The sequence below is a fragment of the Simochromis diagramma genome, unplaced genomic scaffold (genome assembly GCF_900408965.1).
Source record: "Simochromis diagramma unplaced genomic scaffold, fSimDia1.1 OVJJ01000618.1, whole genome shotgun sequence".
Taxonomy (NCBI): Eukaryota; Metazoa; Chordata; class Actinopteri; order Cichliformes; family Cichlidae; genus Simochromis; species Simochromis diagramma.
The window spans coordinates 4,531,946-4,554,231 of NW_024387423.1; the positions used below are offsets into that span (position 1 = coordinate 4,531,946).

Genomic DNA, 22,286 nt, shown 5'->3' on the forward strand with positions numbered 1-22,286 from the left:
TAAATTATGCCCGGTGTTTTGTGGCAAATGTTAATACAAGGTTAAAAAGACAAACCAGTGTTTCAGGATTTGAAGTTTGTAAAAATAGCTCTGTTCTGCACCGCTTTAATTGAAAGCGAGTTGAGCTGAAATGTAATTTTACATCTTTTCCTTGATTTTTTTTTTACTTCCCATCTTTCTTTCTTTGGGTCTATCTTTGGTTCTTTGTTTCTCACACTCTCTGTTTTTGAAAGGTGAACAATAACAAGATCCATTTCTCCTCTCTCATTTTAACAAGGACAGTATCAGTGTGGTTCTTGTTCATTAGTATCACATATCACACCTCTGTCACCCTTAGATCTGGAGGAGGCAGAGGTGTCAAAATGACACATGTGCGCACGCATATTTTTTTACCCTCTCCTTCACCGAAAGAAAAAGCCACAGAAGTCGATTTGCACTAGTTCCTGCTCTTTCCCTCAGTATTCCATTTTTCTTCTGTTATTTTGCACCCCTGGCCTGAATTGTGCATTTTTCTTCATAGCAGCAATGTGTGAGTTTCTAGTAGTATTACAAAAATGAAAAGCACCTAGTGCCTGCCTTTAACTCCTCACTGCCACCACTACCCAAGGGCAATAGCAAATTAGATATACGTGCCCTCTGGAGATACAAGAAACGTCTTTGTATTTAGAAAAAAGTGCTTGTTTGTTCATAGTGCTAATTTTATTTACCTTCCCTACCACTGCGTTAATAAAACAGCTCAGGGGACTATATGAGCAAGAGCTTTAAATAGCAGTAAATTAGTTTATTCAGTATTTCTTTTATCCTTAGAATAGATGAGCTTTTCATTTTGTGTGTGTGATTAAATCTCATGTGATGCACAGGCTTTCTTAATTGTGGCTTGTAGGCCACACTGACACAATTGGGAGCCTCATCATCAGAAAATGAAATATATATTCTCATTTTCAGGATACTTTAGCTGACTGATTGTTGTAGGAGGGTACAGGCCTTCAATAGTTAGTTATTTGAAATACTCAGTAGAACTGCAGTTTCAGAAGATTCAAGGAATCGGTTTTAATGAACGATCGGGAATTATACATTTATTCAGCCGTTTGACCATTCCTTGCACTGCGTTTTAAACGTAGCTCCACTTCTCCATATGATAGTTGTCAGGCAGATCTGAGAGGTCAAGGATGCCTGTGCCCGCAAGCTGTGATTTAATATTAATGACCAGCAGCCAATTGGAAGTCATCAATAGGTCAGAGGTTATCTTGGGGTTGCAGATGCAGGAAGTTAATGTAATTAAAGATGCATCACATTGTCGATTGCAGAGAAAGTGTCTCTTCCACTCTTAATTTCTTTGTTGAGCTGTCTTCTCTTTGTAAGGCCCTTTAATATGCCTTTGTGCGTTTTGATTTTTGTCCAAATATCTTGTGCTTTGCATGGATTTTCATCCAAACACTCGTTATAGTTGTCTTTTTCTGTGTGTGTAGCACATCTGAAAGCCTTTGTAAGAAGGAAAGTGACTGGAGAAAGAAAACAGATTGAAGGCATAAATAGAAGGCTACATGTAATGGTCTCGTGAGTTGTCTTTGACAGGGTGCTGTTACATGAGGATGCTCCTTCTGATTCCACTCTGTGCCTGTTGTACTTTGATAGAAAGCTTGTAGTCAGTGGTTTGGCTTATTTAAATATAAATTTTATTTTCTGTTCTGTTTAAAACCTTTTCCAGTTTGAATCTTTACAGAAGATTCTATTGGAAGGCCAGTTTCCCAAAAAATCATTTAGATTCCTGTACTTGTAAAATGCTTTGTCTTTAGAAGAATTCTCTTGTGCTACTTTGGGCTTTTGGGCTAATTGGCTGTTAATTGGAAGAAATAGTGATAAATAATAGTAATAAATGCCTTAATGCCTTTGGGATTAGGTGTTATCACTGAAATTTGTGGTAACACATGCTGTCAGTCTCAATGGGAATGTCATGTCCTATAGGTATGCACCTTTTTCCCCTATGGAGTTCTTTTCCAAGCCACCCAACAGCTGTCAATACAAACAAAATACATGGAAGAAATCATTGCATTTATTCCCACAACATTCTACTGGCCCCGATTAATCCAATGAGCCAGCCGGTCAATAATCAAATACTAATGATCGGCAGCAGAGGTTGCTAATTAGGTTTTGATTGGCTGAATCCTCCTGAGTCCACGGGGAAAGGCACCACCCTCCTTTCATGCTGTGGTGCCTTAGATAGTTCAAAGGTGCACAGCAGCAGTGGACAAATGTCTGTGATTTCCAAACTCGGGCAGAATCTTATGTAATAAATTAGGTAGTAGTTGGCTGTCAGTGATTGTATTGTGATTTATTTTTGTGTGTGTAACCAAAGTAAAAGTAGTTCCACAAGATGGATAATATGAACCAGTGGTCCTAAAGTGCTGTAGATTGGTTTCATAGCAAAAGTGGATCTTTTGCTGTGGATTTTTAAAAGGTAAATGTTGATAACATGATGTTCTATGACATGGTTTTCATCTAAAGTAGTGTCCTGTAACTCTTGGTTGCACGATACAATTTGTCAATAAAGCTAGTGCGACACTTTTTGTGTTACAAAGTAGCTACCAGTATCTTTACCCAATCAGCTGAAATTGTTTAGTGTAGCAAAAAAGAAGCAGGACAGACATCCATTATTTGAGAGGGATTAGTTTCCATTTCAGAGCAATAAAAATAGAGATGAATGCCTTTTTTATACACTATTTGTTTTTAAAATGATTTTCTAGGATATAGTAAAAACTTTGAAATTCCACCTAAGTGTCTCTGTCTTTCTTTCTCTTATAGAGTCCCTGGTGTAACTATTGCTACAGATATAATCTGTGGTTTTCCCGGAGAGACTGAGGAAGACTTTGAAGCAACCATAGACTTGGTGAAAGCCTATCGATTCCCCAGTCTTTTCATCAACCAGTTTTACCCCCGACCCGGTACGCCTGCCGCCAGGTTGGAGCAAGTACCAGCACATGTGGTGAGTGCAGACACGGACAGAGTTTTGATCAGATGCTCTGAAACATGCCAATTAAAGAAGCAAACTTTAGCTTATTGTTACTTAAAAATGTAAAAGCCTTTTCTATACTTGTGAAGATTTTGCATTATTTTAGTATCACTAATCCTGAGATGTATGGAGGAGTGACTGCGAGAGAACATAAATCAAGCTAATGCGCTCCATAGACATTTATAGACATTATTTAGCTGAAAATCTTCTTAAATAATAAATTGTCTGAAGCATTTTTCTCTCGACTTCCCAGGAGATCTACATGTTATTAGTAAGCGTTGTCTAACGGTGGTAACAGTCTCATCTGAACACATTATTGTTCTTTGTATAACCACCCAACTTGCGACACATCGCTTCTCTAGCTTCCTACATCTCCCCATCTGCTGCCAAATAAAACAATTAACAGCTAATAAAATCTTAATTGTTTGCAAAGGTGTGTGAGTGAGGGAGGGAGTGAGAAGCAACGCAGACTGAGCATATCACACTCAGTCACACCAACGTTTTCTTGACCTTTTCGCTCATGGATTTCTCAGCTAGATTGCTGTTTGGCGGAACTAAATTCTTATATAATGAGCTAAAGCGTTCATATGTATTATATCAATGCTAAGTAATGATGTAGTTGAACTTTATGATCACGCCGTTGATTATACACATTTTTTTCTTCATAATACACTTTAGCAATAGTACACCTTGTGATTTTTTTTCCACTTAAGGAACTAAACTTGACACGCGATTATTTGCAGTTGTTTGTAAAAATCTTTACTCGTGGAAAATTATTTACTATTACTAAAATATGATCCTGTTTCTAAAGTTATTGAACAAAACGTGCAACAAAATGCAACAGCTCACATTACTGAAGTGCTGCCGTTGCACATGTGCTGCTTGTGTTTGTACTTCTACCTGAAATATTTTCTTTGACCTCCTTTTTCTTTAGTTTGACCTTTTACATATGCTGTACTCTATACCGTGTTGTCTTCTTTCTTGCCTTTATACTCCAATACTCTGTGCCATCAAAGTGTTGACACATCTCTTTCAAGTGGAGTGTCTTCATAAGTCATTCTCTTTTTCCCCTTTTCTCGCCTTCCTCACTTTGCTCTCTGAGGAGAAGCCGGGTGCTTCCTAGAGGGATCAATCCCCAGACACAACCACACTGCAGCTTCTATTCTTCTTTATTTCCCTCTTCGTTCCTTCTCCTCTGACCTTTATTGTCTGTGTTTGGATTATAGCACAATCAGTCCAAGACTTCATTCAGCTTTTTGAGTTTAAAATGTGACATGTAAGAAGACCTTTAATTGTCAAATTAGCATCTTTTTGTAAGACAAGAGCTTACAAAACTGCTTCAAAATAACTCAAAACACTGTAAAATCCTAAAAACTGGACTTCACTGAACTGCAGTGCTCTGCTTTTAATACATACAGAATATGGTTTGGCATTTTGATGAAATAAACAAGCTAACCTGATCAAGAAGCTGATTGAATGTAGGGCTGTGCTATTATGGCCTAAAAGTACTATTGCAATTATTTATCATGGGTTTTTTTTTTTATTGATTTTAAGCATCAGAAATATTTTTATTGTAGTGTCAGTTAAATATAACACTGATATGTTAACATTATCGTTATCTTTATTCGTGCTGCAAATCTTTGCATCAAAATAAAATTGTTCTTACTTATTTAAATTCATAGAGTCACTTAAAATAAAGTGAAGTAAATTACAATGTAAATATATTTGATACAAAGAAGCAAAATATCAAGTCTTTCAATTCTTTCATCGTGGCTGATTAAGCAGCTGCGTGCGCTCCCGCGGACGGTAATCACGATCACTGTCTAGCACAACACCTGGAGCTAAGGGGGCAAAACAATAAGTTAGGACTGTCGATATATCGAGTTTTTTAAAGATATCGATATTTTTATACGAGATATAAGATGTGACAATATCGTTTATATCGATATAGTCTTTGTTACGTAATTATACTTGTGGAGCCGCAACTTTGCCTCTCTTTCGTCAACTTTTGACTCTACGCAACGATACTCCACCTCGCCTCTCTTTCACTGAACACAACTCCCCCTCCCCCATCGCTTCACCTGCAGGCAACGACAAGATATACACGGCAAATCTCCGTTAACGAGTTACCGCCCATCGCCCTGTGCGTGGGACTGGACGGCGTCAACGTGTTAATGAGCTAACCGCGCTAACGCCATGCAGCCCAGAGGGGCTGCACAGCCTAAAATCCTTTCATTTTTTCAAAAGTTGACAGTGCGCCTTATGTATGAATTCTGGTTGTGCTTGATGACCGCGAACCGATTTTATGTGGTACACGGCGCTCAGCAGTGTGTCAAAAAATGTTTTGGTACGACTTTGGTAAGCTACGGAGCTGCACCACTTGATGGATTGTCGGAGCATTACAGCTACCGAGGAGCCTCGCGGAGTAATACGTACTGTGCTTCAACGTAATATTACCGTATTGTGTGTGTATAAGGACCATAAATGGCACCTGTTAAGAGACATGGTTACAAAGAGGATTTCAAACTCCAGGCTGTCAGTCACGCAGTAGAACTCGGGAACAGAGCAGCTGTGAAATCTGTCTTTGTTATTATGCTCAGCGTCTTTTAGTTTACATTTTGACTGCACAATTGTGAGCTTTTTGTTATGCACAAAAACAACATAGTTTTCTTTTATTTATGGAGCATTATTACTTAATAAATGCTCATAATTTATTTTTGAGTAATTTTTTTCATGTACATCTACGCTGTATGTTAATAAAAGTGCCTGTGTGACATCTGGGACACAGCTTTGACTAAGAACTCTCTTTTTGTTCTTTATGGCTTTAAAAAAAAATCGAGATATATATCTTATATCGCCATCCAGCTAAAAAATATCGAGATATGAATTTTGGGTCTTATCGCCCAGTCCTAGCATGAGTGCTGCTGTTTGACTGAGAAAGAATAAAGTAGTCGTGGTAAGCCGATCACATGACCACTTAAAGACAAAGCAACAAGGTGACATATACCAGTTTATAAATTGTGTTGATAGGCCACGTAAAACCACAGTCATGATAAACAATATATACGTGGCGTTTTTTTCCTCAATAGTTTCGTCACATTTACTGTCTAAGGACAGCGCTAGCAAGCACTCTCTGCTTATGACCAAAAACAAACAAACAAACAAACAAAAACAAAAAACAGGACGTTTTAGGAGTGACGGCGAGAGAGAGAGCAGAAAAAGAGAGAGAGCGAGTTTTGAGATGTGAGAGATTTGTGACATTTAGCATGTTTGGAGTGTGTAGTTAGTTTGTAGTGTTGTGGATAGTTTTGTGTTGTGTGTCAGAACAATGAGGCGACTGCTGTCTCCAGGTAGAAACAGGAGTGATACACCTGCTGCTGGTCAGACCTGCAGGCATCAGGCTGTGATGTTCTCCTTTATAGTGGACAGAAATTGTTTTTTGGGAGTGGCACAAATAATTTGTGAGGCATCTTATTGAGTGCAGAACAGCTGATTGTTCTGTAAATAGTTTGAAATGGTTATTTAAAAAATCAAGGTAAAAGGTAAATAACTTTGTTGTTTGCGAAACTTGTGCATAGGATTTTAAAATTGACAATTTATATTTGCATTTAAAGTTATGAAATAGGATTCATTAAACATGTTTGTGGTTGTTACAGTAAAAAATATAACTTTTTCTACTCTGATTTTATGTTTTTTGTCTGATTTTAGATCAATTGTGTTAATATAGTATGTCAAAATGAAAACACAAGTTTAAATTCAGACACGTTAGGTTGTGCTGAAAAGGATGACACCAAACAAGGCAAAGTAAATAGTTTTTAAAGGTGAAATGTGGAGGGAAAATCAAAAGTAGTTAAAAATGGCCAATTATACCCGGGACCCCAGGGTATAATTTTTTTTTTTTTAAGTAACGCAATAGTTACTTTTCAAGTAATTAATTACTTTTAGAATATTGTAACTCAGTTACTTTTTTGAAGAAGTAACTAGTAACTATAATTAATTACGTTTTCAAAGTAACTTGCCCAACACTGATGGTTACACAGACACACTGATGAGGCTCGCTTTTATAGACATCTGAGCTGATGCTGGGCAATTCACGAAGGTAACGTGTTCCTGGCCTTTATGTATTCTTCATACTGCGATTAGCTGTGTTGCGCATGTTGCATGTAAAGGATCCAGGACTTCATCTCCTGCCATGCCAGATGTTTGCATGTTGTCTTGATGATCTGTTACCTGTTGCATTTCTGTTTTTCATCCTAGTGTTATTAGGCTGAAACATCACATGGAGGCATGTGGAGTCAGGCAGTGATGAAGAGAGCGCTGGATTTGCTTTTTTCTTTAGCGCCCTGTTGGCAGAGCGCTCATTTTGAAAATAGTTTGATCTTCGAGCACGATTGATATAAAAATTAAACTGTGTAGCCCTAAATAGATGCCGTGATATGTCGGTCCAAAACCTGTGACCTGGCAGTCACCCGTGCCGTGTTCATTGCTCAGTATTGCACCCAGATACCATCATGGATCCAGAAGTTTTAACTGTACACCAAAAACATGCTGGATATTTCTTATCTTGGTGAGGCAACATCTGTGGTTTAAATAGTTCTCAAATTGATACTGTTGCACTGACTCACTGGGTATACTGGAAAAAAATCATTGTAATAAAGAACAGACTTGCCTCACATGAACAAAAGTCCATATTTACGTGCCTAGAATAAGATGGCAATCATTTGTTTTTTGTTATTAAACTTTATACAAAATGTACATTTTGAGGAACAATTTAAAAGTGACAGAGAATGGTATATATTTCTTGTCAGAGAGACAAGAAATATATACTCGTGTGGCTCTGTATACAGTACACCTGCTTCAGTGGTTAAAGCCGCACACAACATCACTGCATCAGTCAGCATGCACCTGTTTTCAAACACAAACACACACAGCAAACAGACGACATCTAAGCCATGTAGGGTCGGTCATTAATAAAGTGCACCAGATGGTTTGTCTGGAATACAACTGTGTTCAATAGCCACAGGAGGGATGCATGGAGAACTAGATGGATTAGGAACGGAGGTCTTAGATAAAGAGTGTGTAGGAAAGGAGAGCAGATAGAAAGCACTGCTGAAAGGGAGATGGATGGAGGAAATAATGAGACAGGAAGAAACGCATAAAGGGACATGTCCACCGTGATGCATGTTGGGGGTTCTGCACAGCCTCCTAAATGTGGCCGCTGATGTTGATGTAAATGTATGTAGTGAGGTTTTTCATAGTTACAGTTTGGTTTTGAGGGAAATATAGTAAACCATATTTACTATATTGTACCAATGACTGCTAATGGGTCACCACAGGGCATCTTCTATGTCCGTCTTGCCCTATCCCTTGCATCCGTCACACCAGCTGTCTGCACAAACTGCTTCTCTACTCCCTTGAATCTTCTGTGTTCTTGCCCAGCAGCTCTGTATTCAACATCCTATCTCCAACATATCCACTATCCCTTCTCTACACGTGTCCAAACCATCTTTGTCTCCAAGCCACCCAGCCTGAATTTGTGTCTGATACACTCATTTCTAATGTTGTACATCTTGGACACCCTCAATGAAAATCGCAGAATCTCTGGTTCGGGCTCCTGTCTTTTTGTTAGTGCCACTGTCTCCTGAAAATACATCTGTATTGTACTGATGAGACTCGATGTCACTGTGTAGAAACGACTCCTTTTCAAAAACGAGATTTTTTTTCACGCTTTGCTGCTTTGGCACTCGATGAGCTGAGGACAGAAAAGAGAATTTGGTGCAAATGTTTGGTCATTTCTAAATCCTGATTTTTAGGGTTAAATTGTTTTAATTTGACATTCTATTCTCTAACAAGCAAACAAATATTTGATTAGAAAAATACAGTCATGAGTGAAGCCTGTCCAGCTTCATGTCCAGCTGTCCTGTTCTGTTATGACCTGCTGTATTAGATGAGAGAATACTCCCTTTAGATTCGAGTGTAGGAAAACACAAAGAACAGGAGACCACATGGATGGAGAGAGAAAGCTATCGTGTTGAGAATAAAGGGAAGTGAATATTATTAGCTTGGATCCCTCTAATCATCCCCAGGTGACTCGAACCTAGCCTTGATAAATGAACTTGCTAAGTAGAAGCTGTTTGGATGTCTGCTGGTGAGGCCGGGTTTTCCAGTGAGCAGCTGCACGAGACAAAGAAAAGAAAAAAGTGATAGAGAAAGAGATTGGCTGCTCAAATGGGACAGTGTTTTTAATTTCCCCTGGTTGTAATTGGTTAAAAACTCCATTACCCACGAGGCACCAGTGCAGTAGCTGTCAAAGTAAAACAGCTGGCCAGCCACCAGTAGCTCCATCTTCAAGCCTCTGTATCATCTATCTATGCCTGGACGCACACTCAGAAAAATCCACGCTTCCCCTCCGTCTCTGTCTGTATTTGAGACAAAACACTACTACATGAATAACAGGGGAGCTAATAACAGTTGGTTAAAGGGAGTCTAGCAGGTATTAAGTTGAGTTAATGGTTAAATTGCTGTCTATGCTAGGGAGGCCTACATTTGATTAATGAGCTCCTAACCCACTAATAATAGAAGACATTGCATTTTAATGATACGGTTTTTTTTTTCTTTTTTAATTCAAATGATTTTTTTCTGTGTATAGGTCATCAGTGCGCTGTTATAGCTGGAGGGAAAAGCAATAATAGTGTGTGAAAAATAAAGTAGGCTTTTTGACTGAAGGGAATTTTGTTTGATGTTGAAGAAGGACGATTGTGGTGAATAAAGTGTCATTTTTTTAATTTGGAGAAATTCTTAATTAGAACACTTTGACTGTTGGTGCACTTGAAGCATATACTCTGAAGAAAACTTTTCAAAACCCTTTGGAATTATGTAGATATCATAATTGATTACTCACAAAATGTGATTTGATCTTTTTCTAAATCACAGTTATAGACAACAATAATCTGATTAGACAAATAACACAGCAACAGCCATACTTATCATGCCTTATTGAACACACTGAGTAATCACTTTACAGCCCGGGCTCGAGAAATATACGAGCCTCGGTGGTAATGACTCCCCAAAAGCTACTTGGAACCAGGTGTTCCATTAAAGCGAATGCAATTAGAAGTGCAGGTTGTAGATGTGCTCCACCTTAAAAACAAAGGTGTACACAATCTGGTTACTTTAGAAGAAGCATTTTACACTTTTGCAGCATTTCCTACTTTGTATCCATCAATCTATTAAAAAAATGGGCGGCAAGAGCTCTGTTGCTGCTCTCCCTAATAGTAGTTGTGCCACAAAGATACCACCAAGAACAAAATGTGCAATTCGGAAAGAGCTGATATAATCTAAGGACACCATGAAGGAAATCAAAAGAATTAAGAACATCTCGGGCAATGTTCTCATATCTCATTGGATAATGTTCTGTGCGCAGATGAGACAAATTGACCCTTTTTTCCCTTTTATCTTAGCTCTGCACAACCCCAAATTTAGAGGGGAAAGGCAACAAATACTATATGTATTTTTTAAATTTTTATCCCTTATAGTCCCCACATGTGAGATTTTTGTAGTCCTCTGCATTTAACCCATTCACTCTAGTTTTACACATTCATGAAGAGACGGGGTAGCTGTTGGTGGATTCGGGGCGAACACTACCTGCTGAGCCATCCCTGCCCTGTACAACACGGGAGCTGCATAGTTTGGGGCTGTCCTGCTTCATAATGCCTCAGGCCTGGATGGCTTGCAGTCACTGATGGAAGAAGGATTTGAAAATTATATTAGGAAATTTTCAGCGACCAGTCTTCGATCTAGTACTCGGAGGAGACGTTGGGTGATCCAAAGTCTTTGGATCTGGCTAAGTCAGGGGCGTGGCTTTAACCCTGGTCAAATGACTCAGGGGGCCTTTTCATGCCAGAAATGTTGATGAACTGAAAGTGCTTTGTAGGAGATAATGATCCACAATTTCTCTTATAAGCAGATACAGGAGACTCATGCTGCTAAATAAACTTTGCTACATTTTAGCAGTTTGCATTATATATCTGTGGGACAGTGGTGTGGAAAGCCTCCAGCAAAAGTCCTGGGCTCAGATCCACTGGCCGGTGCATTTGTGAGTGGCTTTTTCAAAGCCATACATTGGCTTTGAAATGTTTAACTGGCAATTGTAAACTGGATGTAGGTGTGAATATCTATGTGTTAGCCCTGTGATAGTCTGGTGACCCCTGCCTTTTGCCTTATGACAGCTGGGATAGACTCCAGCCCTCGCACAACACTGATTTGACTGAGCGGAAGAGGATGGATGAATGATGAAAAAAAGAGAGAAATATTTTTTATACGCTTTGCTTAACTGAGATAGTGGGTAAGAAAATGTTAGTTTAGTGACCTCTGTGAGAGAGGAAGGTCATAAACCCCACTGTGACCACTCTGTGATGCTTTAGGAGGTGTAAATCCTTCACAGGCACAACTCTGCAGTTGATGCCTCAGGTTCTTTGACTATAGATATAATGACGCTCGAGCTCTATATCATTAACATCTGTTTGCCATTAGGGAAAGACAAGTGGGCGCATATTGGTGACCAGAAGCAATTTAAGTATTGGCAAGATCATTGTTACCTTGCCCCACAACACACAATCATTTTGGCATGCTGGAATAATACCAGTATGGGTTTCATAGACACAAACGTGCAATTACACACAATTCTACTGCCTTGCGTCACAGAGTCATGCAATCGATATTTTTTGTGAATTGACAAACTATGCGCAGGGCCTCACTGAATTGCAGTATATACACAAAATACTCATTAAAAACAGCTTCTGCTTGTCATGTACAGAGCTGGTAACTTACACACAAAAACATACATATAAAATCAGTCACTCAGTCATCAATAAACCATTTAGAATCCCGTTATTAGTTTTATGTTTTAAGTCGGTGAAACTAGCAGTTGTTTCCTGGTCTTAATATTGAATCTTTTCAGATGGTGTCGTTAATGATCACAAAGTCAGAGCTTGATCAGATCAACTCTTTATGAGCTTTGTGCTGCTATTTGTTTATTAGATAAGATAATTGTATTTTTTTATGATGGCTTTTATATTGTTTACTTGTGTCGCCACTGCTCCTGCGTTGGAATTTGGCTACATTCATGTAATGTCACTTCTGGTTTTATGAAGCATCCGTCTCTGGGGACAACAACAGATGGATGTCATGATAACAACCATTGTTCATCATCACCCTGCTGACAGGTCCACACGCTCACGGATTGGCTTTGCATTGCTGGGTTGTCACTAACACAACCTTGACAGCATGCAAAATTAACTTCGAACATGCACCCAAACACACGCAGATGCACACACACATATTTGTGTACAGAGGGAAAAGTCATACATGTAATGCAGAGCGTTTGGAAAACTTGATAACATTAAAGATGTCATGGGATCATTTTTAGGTGAGGCCAGAATGACTATTTGGACAGATGTCACATTTAAACAAACTAAAGTGTGATGTTTGGTTTGTTTAAATCAGACTCTGGTTCGTTTCCATTTGGTGTGGTTTGCTTGTAAAAATATGAACATGATAATTGCACTCGGGTGCAGACCGATATATCTGCACTGGAGGAAGTGGTCTAGGTCCGGTTCACAAACAAACTCCAGAGCAGTTTGTCACGGACCGGTTTAATGTCAGACTATATTTTCGTGGACCGGCCTTTAAGGTGTTGCGGATAAATACAACAAAATGAAATGAAACGACCAAGACAAAAATTGTGATTTTTTTTTTTCTTTTCTTTTTTTGGTAAATATAATAATAAACGCGAATTCAGTGTGTAATTGTGTGACTTTATTAGCAGCGTCCTTCTGATATGCACCAACAACACTGAGAGTAACATCCTCCTCTCTGTCCCTTATTCTCTCTGGTCACGATGGTAAAGCGTAAATATTTCTTTCAAAATAAGACACACAACTACAACACAGGAAAAGAGCCAGGGAAACAGAGTTAACGATAAAAACTTAGAAAACCATAAATTTCACACCCGAGCCTCAACTCTCGCGGCCCAGTACCAAACGACTCGCTGACCAGTCCAGGGTTGGGGACCGCTGATGTAAATGATATTATGTGTTTACAGATCATCTGCGGTCTATTTGAGTTTTAGTCTACACATCTTTACCTCTAGACTATAAACTAATACAAATGATTAGACTTTTACTGCTATAGCTAAGAGTGTAGTTCTTATTCTAGGACCCACAGACAGAGCAGTTGTGGGATAATGAGAGCATTCAGCTTTCTTTAGCAGCTTTCCACAATAGTCGGGAGGTTTAAAGGAATTTTGTAGCGCCTATCTTAAAGGTTAGGAACAGGTAAGTTGACTTGAGAATATTACAAAGCTGTAGGATTTCAAATAATGAGCTGAGGTTTCCACCTCTTCCCGATCTGGTGCGACAGTGGGAATGTATCTTTTTTTCATGAGTTTTTATCTTTTAACAGCTTTTTTTAGGCTCACATTATCTCTTTTTGTCTTCTGTTTGTCTGTTTTTATGTTGATCTTTGAATCCCTTGTATTCATACCGTTGTCCATATGAGTGTACAGCTTTTGTTTTTTGTGTTAGTCAGTATGTGCCTTTGAGTTGGCACGTTGTTGTTGTTTGTTGTGTTGGTGCGTTGTGTGTATGTGTGCTGCTCCTGAAAAGAACCAAATTCTGCTGAGTATTCATTGGGGCTTGATAAATCCTTACCTGGAGTTAAAGCTGTCTTAGTCGCACTCTCTCACACAAGCACACCATGGAGCATCAATGAATACAGAGTGATGGTAAAAGTTATGAAGGGATGATAAGAAGGGGGAGAAAGGTGTTGAGGAACAATGATGAGATCGCTGCTCAGAGCCGAGGTGCTCAAGGCAAAAGAAGAGAGTGCAAGAAATTATCAAGAGACATACTTACGTGGGGGAGAGTGGGCAAGAGAGCGAAGAATGAATGATTAGAATGAGTTTTCCCCCTCTGGAAAAACAGAACAGGAGGAGGAGGGGCATTGAGGGGTCTGTGGAAAGGCAAAGAAAATGAGAGAAAAGAGGATTTGTGGATTCCAAAGAACCCTTTGGCAGAGGAATAGAGAGGGAATCAGATGAAAACAAGAATGTGAGGATGGCAGTGGGACGGGGCCAATGATTACAGGATTGTATGGATCAGAAGAGGCTTGAGTGAACAGACAATGAGTAAAAGATGGGTAACATATGGAAACAGAAGAAAGCGAATAGATGGGAGGAATGGAGAAAAGAGCTACAAGCTATGAGAGGAGCAGAGAACAACAGAAAAGGTCCAAACTGGCCAAAACACAACATTTCTCTTCATACACCACATCTTTTATTGTATTATTATTATTATTATTATTTTCTTAATTTGGCCTAATTTTTCTCTTATCTGTGGACTTTAGCAGAGGCTGCATGGCATGCTTCTGAAACTTGACTACACCATGTTGTAAATATGGTTAGTTGAATGTTATGCTTGGTTAGCCAGCAGACATTTTTCCTCTACGTTGAAAGCTCAAGCTGTCTTTGGCAGTCTGGAATTAGCCTGTTTGTCCAGCTGTGCAATAGCAGAACAACAGGTTTTCTGTTCAGCATGTACGGCTCATGCTTAAGGACATTCAACTTAACCCTGCACATTCTAACACTCAAAAAGACAGACACACGAGGGGGGGAGAGCAAGAGGGAGAATAGCTATGAATGCATACTCCCTTTAGGTACAGTACCATATTCATATGCCCTTTCCCTTTAGCCATACATGGCCTAATCAGTGAGCTAATTAGCACTTTCTGTAGCTGCATCAGCCTCATGTAACTCATTGCATTAACAACTGCCACAGCTCAAACCGTCGCGTCTCACGCTTGTGCATCTCATTATACAGTAAGTACACGAAGGCCAGACTTTAACTAGAAATGAAGTGAAGCATTTTCTGCCACAGATGGTGTACAGATAAATACATTCCAACTGTCCGTTCATTATTATTATGAATTCATTGTGGGCATACTTATAAGCCTTGGCTTTTTTCCATCCATTTGAAGTAATCCAGTTAATATCAGTGGAGCTGTAATGTATGTCCATATCTGTATAATATCTCTATGATCATTATCAGAAATACAGAGGACAAGGAAATGCAAATAAGGTGTATCACACGTCCAAAGAAATGTTTTACAAACAAAGCAAATAAAGAAGGACGAGAAAATTCAGGCTGTGAATCAGAAATCTTTTGTTTCCATTGTTGAGTCGGACTAGTTCTGTATTTTTGTAGGTTTTTTACCTTACAATATAAAGCACCTTGAGGCAACAGTTCTTGTGTTTTGGCGCTATATAAATAAACCTGAACTGAGTTGTCGTTTTAAAGTTCTATTGTTAGTCTTGTAGTAAGAGAGTAATCATGTCTTTTTAACTACGATGGAGCTTAAATCAAAGTGGTTAATTAGCACTAAAGGTTTGAATGTGTTATTGCCACTGTTTCAGGAAAGCTAGCCACAGTCACGATGAGTGGTTAGCCTCTGCTGTTGTTGATCGGTTGATCTTGAAAAGAGTCACTTTTAGATGTTTATTAATAATCGTACCTGAATTAGGTGACAGACGTATGTAACAATGTTTAAGATCAAAAACTGAAATCATCCAAGGTCACAAATCTTCCCGTGGGTTTGCACTTCCAAAAATATGATCACCCCCTCATCCAGCTTCAAACTCGATACTGCACCTCTTTAAGTCTCCATCCAGATTGTCATTAAAAAACATAACGTCATTTATTTGTGAGGTTATTTGTTTTGTGTTAATTATGTAAGTGATTCTTAAACATTTCTTTTTTTTTTTTTTTCTGTCTGCAGAAGAAGCAAAGAACTAAAGAGCTGTCGCAGGTCTTCCACTCTTACAACCCTTATGACCATAAGGTAAGATCTTTCACCGTTTGTCCCTCAATAACTTTCCTCGCCAGCGTGAATTGCAGCATTTCTTTTTCAACACTCTATATTGCTTTATCTGCTCATTTAATGTATCTCAACGAGCCAAGCTTTGAGCTTTCAGTGTCATTCGCCTCTAGACCACAAGGTTAGTTGTTGTAGGTCACCATCGCTGCCTTGTATTCAAGGCTGTGATGAATTTGTTGTCTCTCCAAGATCTATGGCTCTTGTTAGAAATCTAGTGAATGAGGACTGCTCAAGTGTTTGTTCCTGATTGCATTGTGAGAGCGAGCGTGTTTGAGAGAGTGAAGTCTGATATAAAGCTAATCATCTCTGTCCATGTGTGGATCCTCCTGTATTTATCTCTGTCTGGGTTCATACGAAGTGCCATCAAAAAGTCATGAACTGCACTTATAAGAAGAAAAAGCCTTACGTGTTATAAAATTCTCTTGGATACTTGAGGACATTCGACTAGAAGTCATTGTTGACGGGCTATTGCTGGGGAACAAATTCACAATGTGCTACTAGATGAGTGTCGACAAGAGTTGAGGCTTTTTTTCACTCTTAAAACTGTTGTTTGTTGTCTGAGCCACAGCTGTACAGCCAATAGTTGTCACTCTGTTCACACAACATCACAGAAACTCTTACTACACTTACTGCTCTGTGTCATGTGACCTTGGCTTTGTGCTGTTAGCACGGAAAAGAAAATCAAATGTTATCAGATTGACATTTCACAGCAGAACAAAAATGACACTATTCAGGCACGTTTATGATGATGAAACCTTTGGGATGATAACTTTTATGCGTTGCATTCATATATACATATATATATATATATATATATATATATATATATATATATATATATATATATATTAGGGGTGCAACGATACACAAAATTCACGGTTCGGTTCGGTTCGATACTTTGGTGTCACGGTTCGATATTTTTTCGATACAAAAAAATGTTCATGCATTTTTAATTTGTCATTTATTAAAATTATAAATATATATTTTAACTCAAAGGTACAGTTTTTAAATTTAACCCTAACCCTTGTGCGTGTTTTTTATTTTGACAGCGAATGCGCACCTGCGGACCACTTATGTGCAGCCCTGGTTATTTAGCTCGTCATATTGCAGCCACAGAAATTATTTTGTCCATGAAACCATAAAGCTGCACTTTCTTTTTGCCTTATAGTCTGCTTTGTCATAACTTCTCCGTTTTGTGGTAAGCTTTTCTTTGGCTGTCACTTCTTCACCCTGACCTGTCTTATTTGGCTCAGCAGAACTAAAATATATATCTGTCTGTGAAGGTTCTCAGTCATCCAGGTCATCGTAGTCAAATATATATCCTACTGCTTTTACACACGCACTCACATAAGCTCAGCGATTCTCTGCGCGATCAACCTCTCACATGTTTAAGCTGCGGGAGATTTCACTTGTCATGTTTGCATAGTAAGCTAACGATTAATAAGACGATGTCAGAGGAATTGGTGCACAAATTATCATCACTCACAGATCAGTGCTGTCGCTCTCTATACACAGTTCGCACGATTGCAAAGTGAAAGCAAAAAACAAGCGCAAATTCAAACGCGATTTCAATATGTCACATATTGACAGTGGCTCACCAATGCCAATGACATAATTACCCAGCTACATTTCTGAAAGAATGCAAAAGCATTGACATATATTTTTCCTTCCTACAATAGCCCGACGGGCAGGGCAGAGATAGATTTTGGTAGCCCGACTGGAAAAAATCGCTAGCCCCAGGACGTCGGGCTAGCGATATTGCGAGCCCTGTATCTGATTGAGGAATCACTCACCTTTGGAAAAGAGAGTTTATTACAGAGAAATGTCTCTTTCCAAAATAAAAGCTATACTATCCGCTTCTTCTGGGCTATATTCTCAGCAGCATAAGGAGAATCATGTGCTAACAGCTGTCTAAATGACTCGGCTAAAGTTAGTAGCATGCTTGTTGTTTTTGTCTTTGCACTAGGATGATGTCGGCGTAAATGTGCAGTCATATTCGTTGTGTTCCCACTAGTGCTTTCAGGTTAATCTCGTTGAAATGACCTTAACGCCACAACACGGCAAATCTCCGTTAACGAGCTACCGCCGATCGCCCCGTGCATGGGGCTAGACGGCCAACACGTTAACGAGCTAACTGTGCTAACACACTAGTTCCCACTAGTAATTGAGCATTGCATGGCACATCCAACATACTGTTTTACTTTAGTCCATGACTCGCTTACCTTCAGGGTCATACATCACATGAAAACCAAAATAATTCCAAACGCCAGATCTGAATGAGAGTGGGGTAGGTCCATGTTGCAAAGATAGCTTAACTTCTGTCTTGCTAGCTTGCCCTGCGCTCTTCCTTCTGGACTATGCTGTCTGTGTTGAGCGCTCAGTGGATCTGCGCTCGACAGTGCAGCCTAGGCGGAGTAGTCGAACGCAGATTACTGAGCGCTCAACACAGACAGCATTGTCAGAAGGAAAGTTGATAAAATAAATTACAAATGTTGTATTGTTCGATACATATGCGTACCGAACCGAAAGCACTGTATCGAACGGTTCAATATCGATACGAATATCGTTGCACCCCATCTATATATATATATATATATAATACTATATATATATAATATATATATATCCAAAAAACACCAGCCCGCCCCTTCGGGGGGCGGTTTATCCTTTCAAGCTCGGGTCCTCTACCAGAGGCCTGGGAGCTTGAGGGTCCTGCGCAGTATCTTAGCTGTTCCCAGGACTGCGCTCTTCTGGACAGAGATCTCCGATGTTATTCCCGGGATCTGCTGGAGCCACTCGCCTAGCTTGGGAGTCACCGCACCTAGTGCTCCGATTACCACGGGGACCACCGTTACCTTCACCCTCCACATCCTCTCGAGCTCTTCTCTGAGCCCTTGGTATTTCTCCAGCTTCTCGTGTTCCTTCTTCCTGATATTGCTGTCATTCGGAACCGCTACATCGATCACTACGGCCGTCTTCTTCTGTTTGTCTACCACCACTATGTCCGGTTGGTTAGCCACCACCATTTTGTCCGTCTGTATCTGGAAGTCCCACAGGATCTTAGCTCGGTCATTCTCCACCACCCTTGGGGGCATCTCCCATTTTGACCTCGGGACTTCCAGGTTATACTCGGCACAGATGTTCCTGTACACTATGCCGGCCACTTGGTTATGGCGTTCCATGTATGCCTTGCCTGCTAGCATCTTGCACCCTGCTGTTATGTGCTGGATTGTCTCTGGGGCATCTTTACACAGCCTGCACCTGGGGTCTTGCCTGGTGTGATAGACCCCAGCCTCTATGGATCTTGTACTCAGAGCTTGTTCTTGTGCTGCCATGATTAGTGCCTCTGTGCTGTCTTTCAGTCCAGCTTTGTCCAGCCACTGGTAGGATTTCTGGATATCAGCCACCTCCTCTATCTGCCGGTGGTACATACCGTGCAGGGGCCTGTCCTTCCATGATGGTTCCTCGTCTCCCTCCTCTTTCTTGGGTTTCTGCTGCCTGAGGTATTCACTGAGCACTCGGTCAGTTGGGGCCATCTTCCCAATGTATTCTTGGATGTTCGTTGTCTCATCCTGGACTGTGGTGCTGACACTCACCAGTCCCCGGCCCCCTTCCTTCCGCTTAGCGTACAGCCTCAGGGTGCTGGACTTGGGGTGAAACCCTCCATGCATGGTAAGGAGCTTTCTTGTCTTTATGTCAGTGGCTTCTATCTCCTCCTTTGGCCAGCCTATTACCCCAGCAGGGTACCTGATCACGGGCAGGGCGTACGTGTTGATGGCCCGGATCTTGTTCTTACCATTCAGCTGACTCCTCAGGACTTGCCTGACCCTCTGCAGGTACTTGGTGGTTGCAGCCTTTCTAGCGGCCTCTTCATGGTTCCCATTTGCCTGCGGGATCCCCAGGTACTTGTAACTGTCCTCTATGTCTGCAATGTTGCCTTCTGGTAGTTCAATCCCCTCAGTTCTGACTACCTTCCCTCTCTTTGTTACCATCCGACTACACTTCTCCAGTCCGAGCGACATTCCAATGTCATTGCTGTATAGCCTGGTAGTGTGGATCAGTGAATCGATGTCTCGTTCACTCTTGGCATACAGCTTGATGTCATCCATGTACAGGAGGTGGCTGACAACTGCTCCGTTCCGTAGTCGGTATCCGTAGCCAGTCTTGTTAATGATCTCACTGAATATATATATATATAGTATATATATATATATATATATATATATATATATATATATGTAAAGCCATGTTCTGAAAGGGTCAAACCCATGAACTCTAATAACCATCTCCCATCATGAACGAGATCAGTTATATCCAGCTATGTAGCAACACTTTAGCTTAGCTTTTTATTTGTAACAAAGTATTTTTTTATGTGTTAAGCAGTAATTTTAAAGATTTGGGAGAGTTTTTACTGGTGTAGACACACACCTTTGCAGATGCACACAACCTCAGACAGACATTCAGAAAAATTAGTAGAAAAGAGAATTTTTAGCAAAAGCAGAGAGGGGTGAATAAGGAGAAGAAGAGAATGCCATTAAAATTTATAAACGTGTTTTTATCTCAATCAGACATGGTTCATAAGCATGCTCTTTCTTTAAGTATGATTCTCACGGTGATTGAGAAACGAGATGTGTGACAGTATGCCACTCAGAACTTGGCGTGGTAAGCTGCGGCATCTTGTAAATATCTTTTTACTTTTTTCATTTTCATGTTTTCCTTCTGTTTGTTGAACATACTGATAAAGTTTAACTTTATTGAAGAAGTTAAATTCTTACTACTGCAGAAAGCCTCATTAAACCCTGGTCCACTTTGGGATAAATCTTTGAATTTAATAACAGGAAATTTAATAACAGGACACTACACATAAAGAATATCTGTTTCTGAAATTGCCTTTGAAATAAAACTCATATCGTAAAGCTTATGGCTATTTTCTTTTCAGCTCCACATGCTGTCATCTTTTATGAAAATTCAAAGTATACATGGATGCTTATTTATGAAAGAATGAATTAAGGATTAATTAAGCTGTTGAGATAATACAGTACATTTTACATATTTTTTATTTTTATTTTGCACATTACATTGTGTTTGTTTATACTGTAGAGCACATTTGTAGCACTTTGTAGTGATCTAGAATGGGATCATGTGTAGTCTATTTGTACACATTTATACATCCACGGAAATCTTAAAGTTCAACTTAACGATTTATTGGTCAAAAATTGCCAAAAAGCCTTAAAACTTAAAACTATGATTCTTACAAGTGTGCTGCATATTGTCAACGTACAGAAGGTACTGTATAAGTATTTAAAATGTCATGCCACATTTGACCTATGACGTCTCCTTCAAAGATGAATAGCCTGACCTGAAAGTTCAATTCAATTTTATTTATATAGCGCCAAATCACAACAACAGTCACCTCAAGGCGCTTTTTATTGTAAGGTAGACCCTACAATGATACATACAGAGAACCCCAACAATCATATGACCCCCTATGAGCAAGCACTTTGCGACAGCGGGAAGGAAAAACTCCCTTTTAACAGGAAGAAACCTCTGGCAGAACCAGGCTCAGGGAGGGGCGGGGCCATCTGCTGCGACCAGTTGATTCAATGCAGAGAGGTCTATTAACTCATAGCGAGTGAGAAAGGTGACTGAAGAAGAAATACTCAATGCATCATGGGAATCCCCAAGCAGCCTATGCCTATTGCAGCATAACTAAGGGAGGATTCAGGGTCACCTGATCCATGGTTCCTCTGACTATATGCTTTAGCAAAAAGGAAAGTTTGAAGCCTAATCTTAAAAGTAGAGCTAGTGTCTGTCTCCTGAATCCAAATTGGAAGCTGGTTTCCACAGAAGAGGGGCCTGAAAACTGAAGGCTCGTCTCCAATTCTACCTTTAAATACACTAACAAGGAACAACAAGTAAGCCTGCAGTGCGAGAGCGAAGTGCTCTAATGGGGTGATATGGTACTACAATGTCATTAAGATATGATGGGGCCTGATTATTTATTATTAACGTTAAAGTGATAGTAATGATATTTAGAGCATTGCTTGTATTGACAACATATAACCATACAGGGAAGGATATATGGAGATATTATTACAGTAATCATCATTTAAATTCATAACAGTTTGAATACATGTACAGTGTACCTGAATAAGTATAATCATTTTTGGAAAAGAGAAATTAAGATTAAATGAATGCTCACACGTACTTTAGCCAAATATAAATAAAAAATAATTGTACTCAAAATTTTCTCAGGTACGTTAAAAATGGTTTTGATGGGGGAAATATGTAAAAGGCTGCACTTTAAGCTTGTTTTCACTGCACCGCAAACGTCTTATTCCCTTAA

The 22,286-nt window shown here is 39.6% G+C and overlaps 1 protein-coding gene across 2 annotated transcripts in view; it reads left to right on the forward strand.

Moving 5' to 3' along the window:
- cdkal1 (CDK5 regulatory subunit associated protein 1-like 1) overlaps window positions 1–22,286 on the forward strand; it is a 253,811-nt gene that overhangs the window by 174,892 nt on the left and 56,633 nt on the right. For both annotated transcript variants that reach the window (XM_040013109.1, XM_040013107.1), the window contains exons 11-12: window positions 2,803–2,983; window positions 15,842–15,904. In XM_040013109.1, coding sequence (XP_039869043.1) covers window positions 2,803–2,983; window positions 15,842–15,904 — 244 coding nt within the window. The remainder of the gene's footprint in view (window positions 1–2,802; window positions 2,984–15,841; window positions 15,905–22,286) is intronic.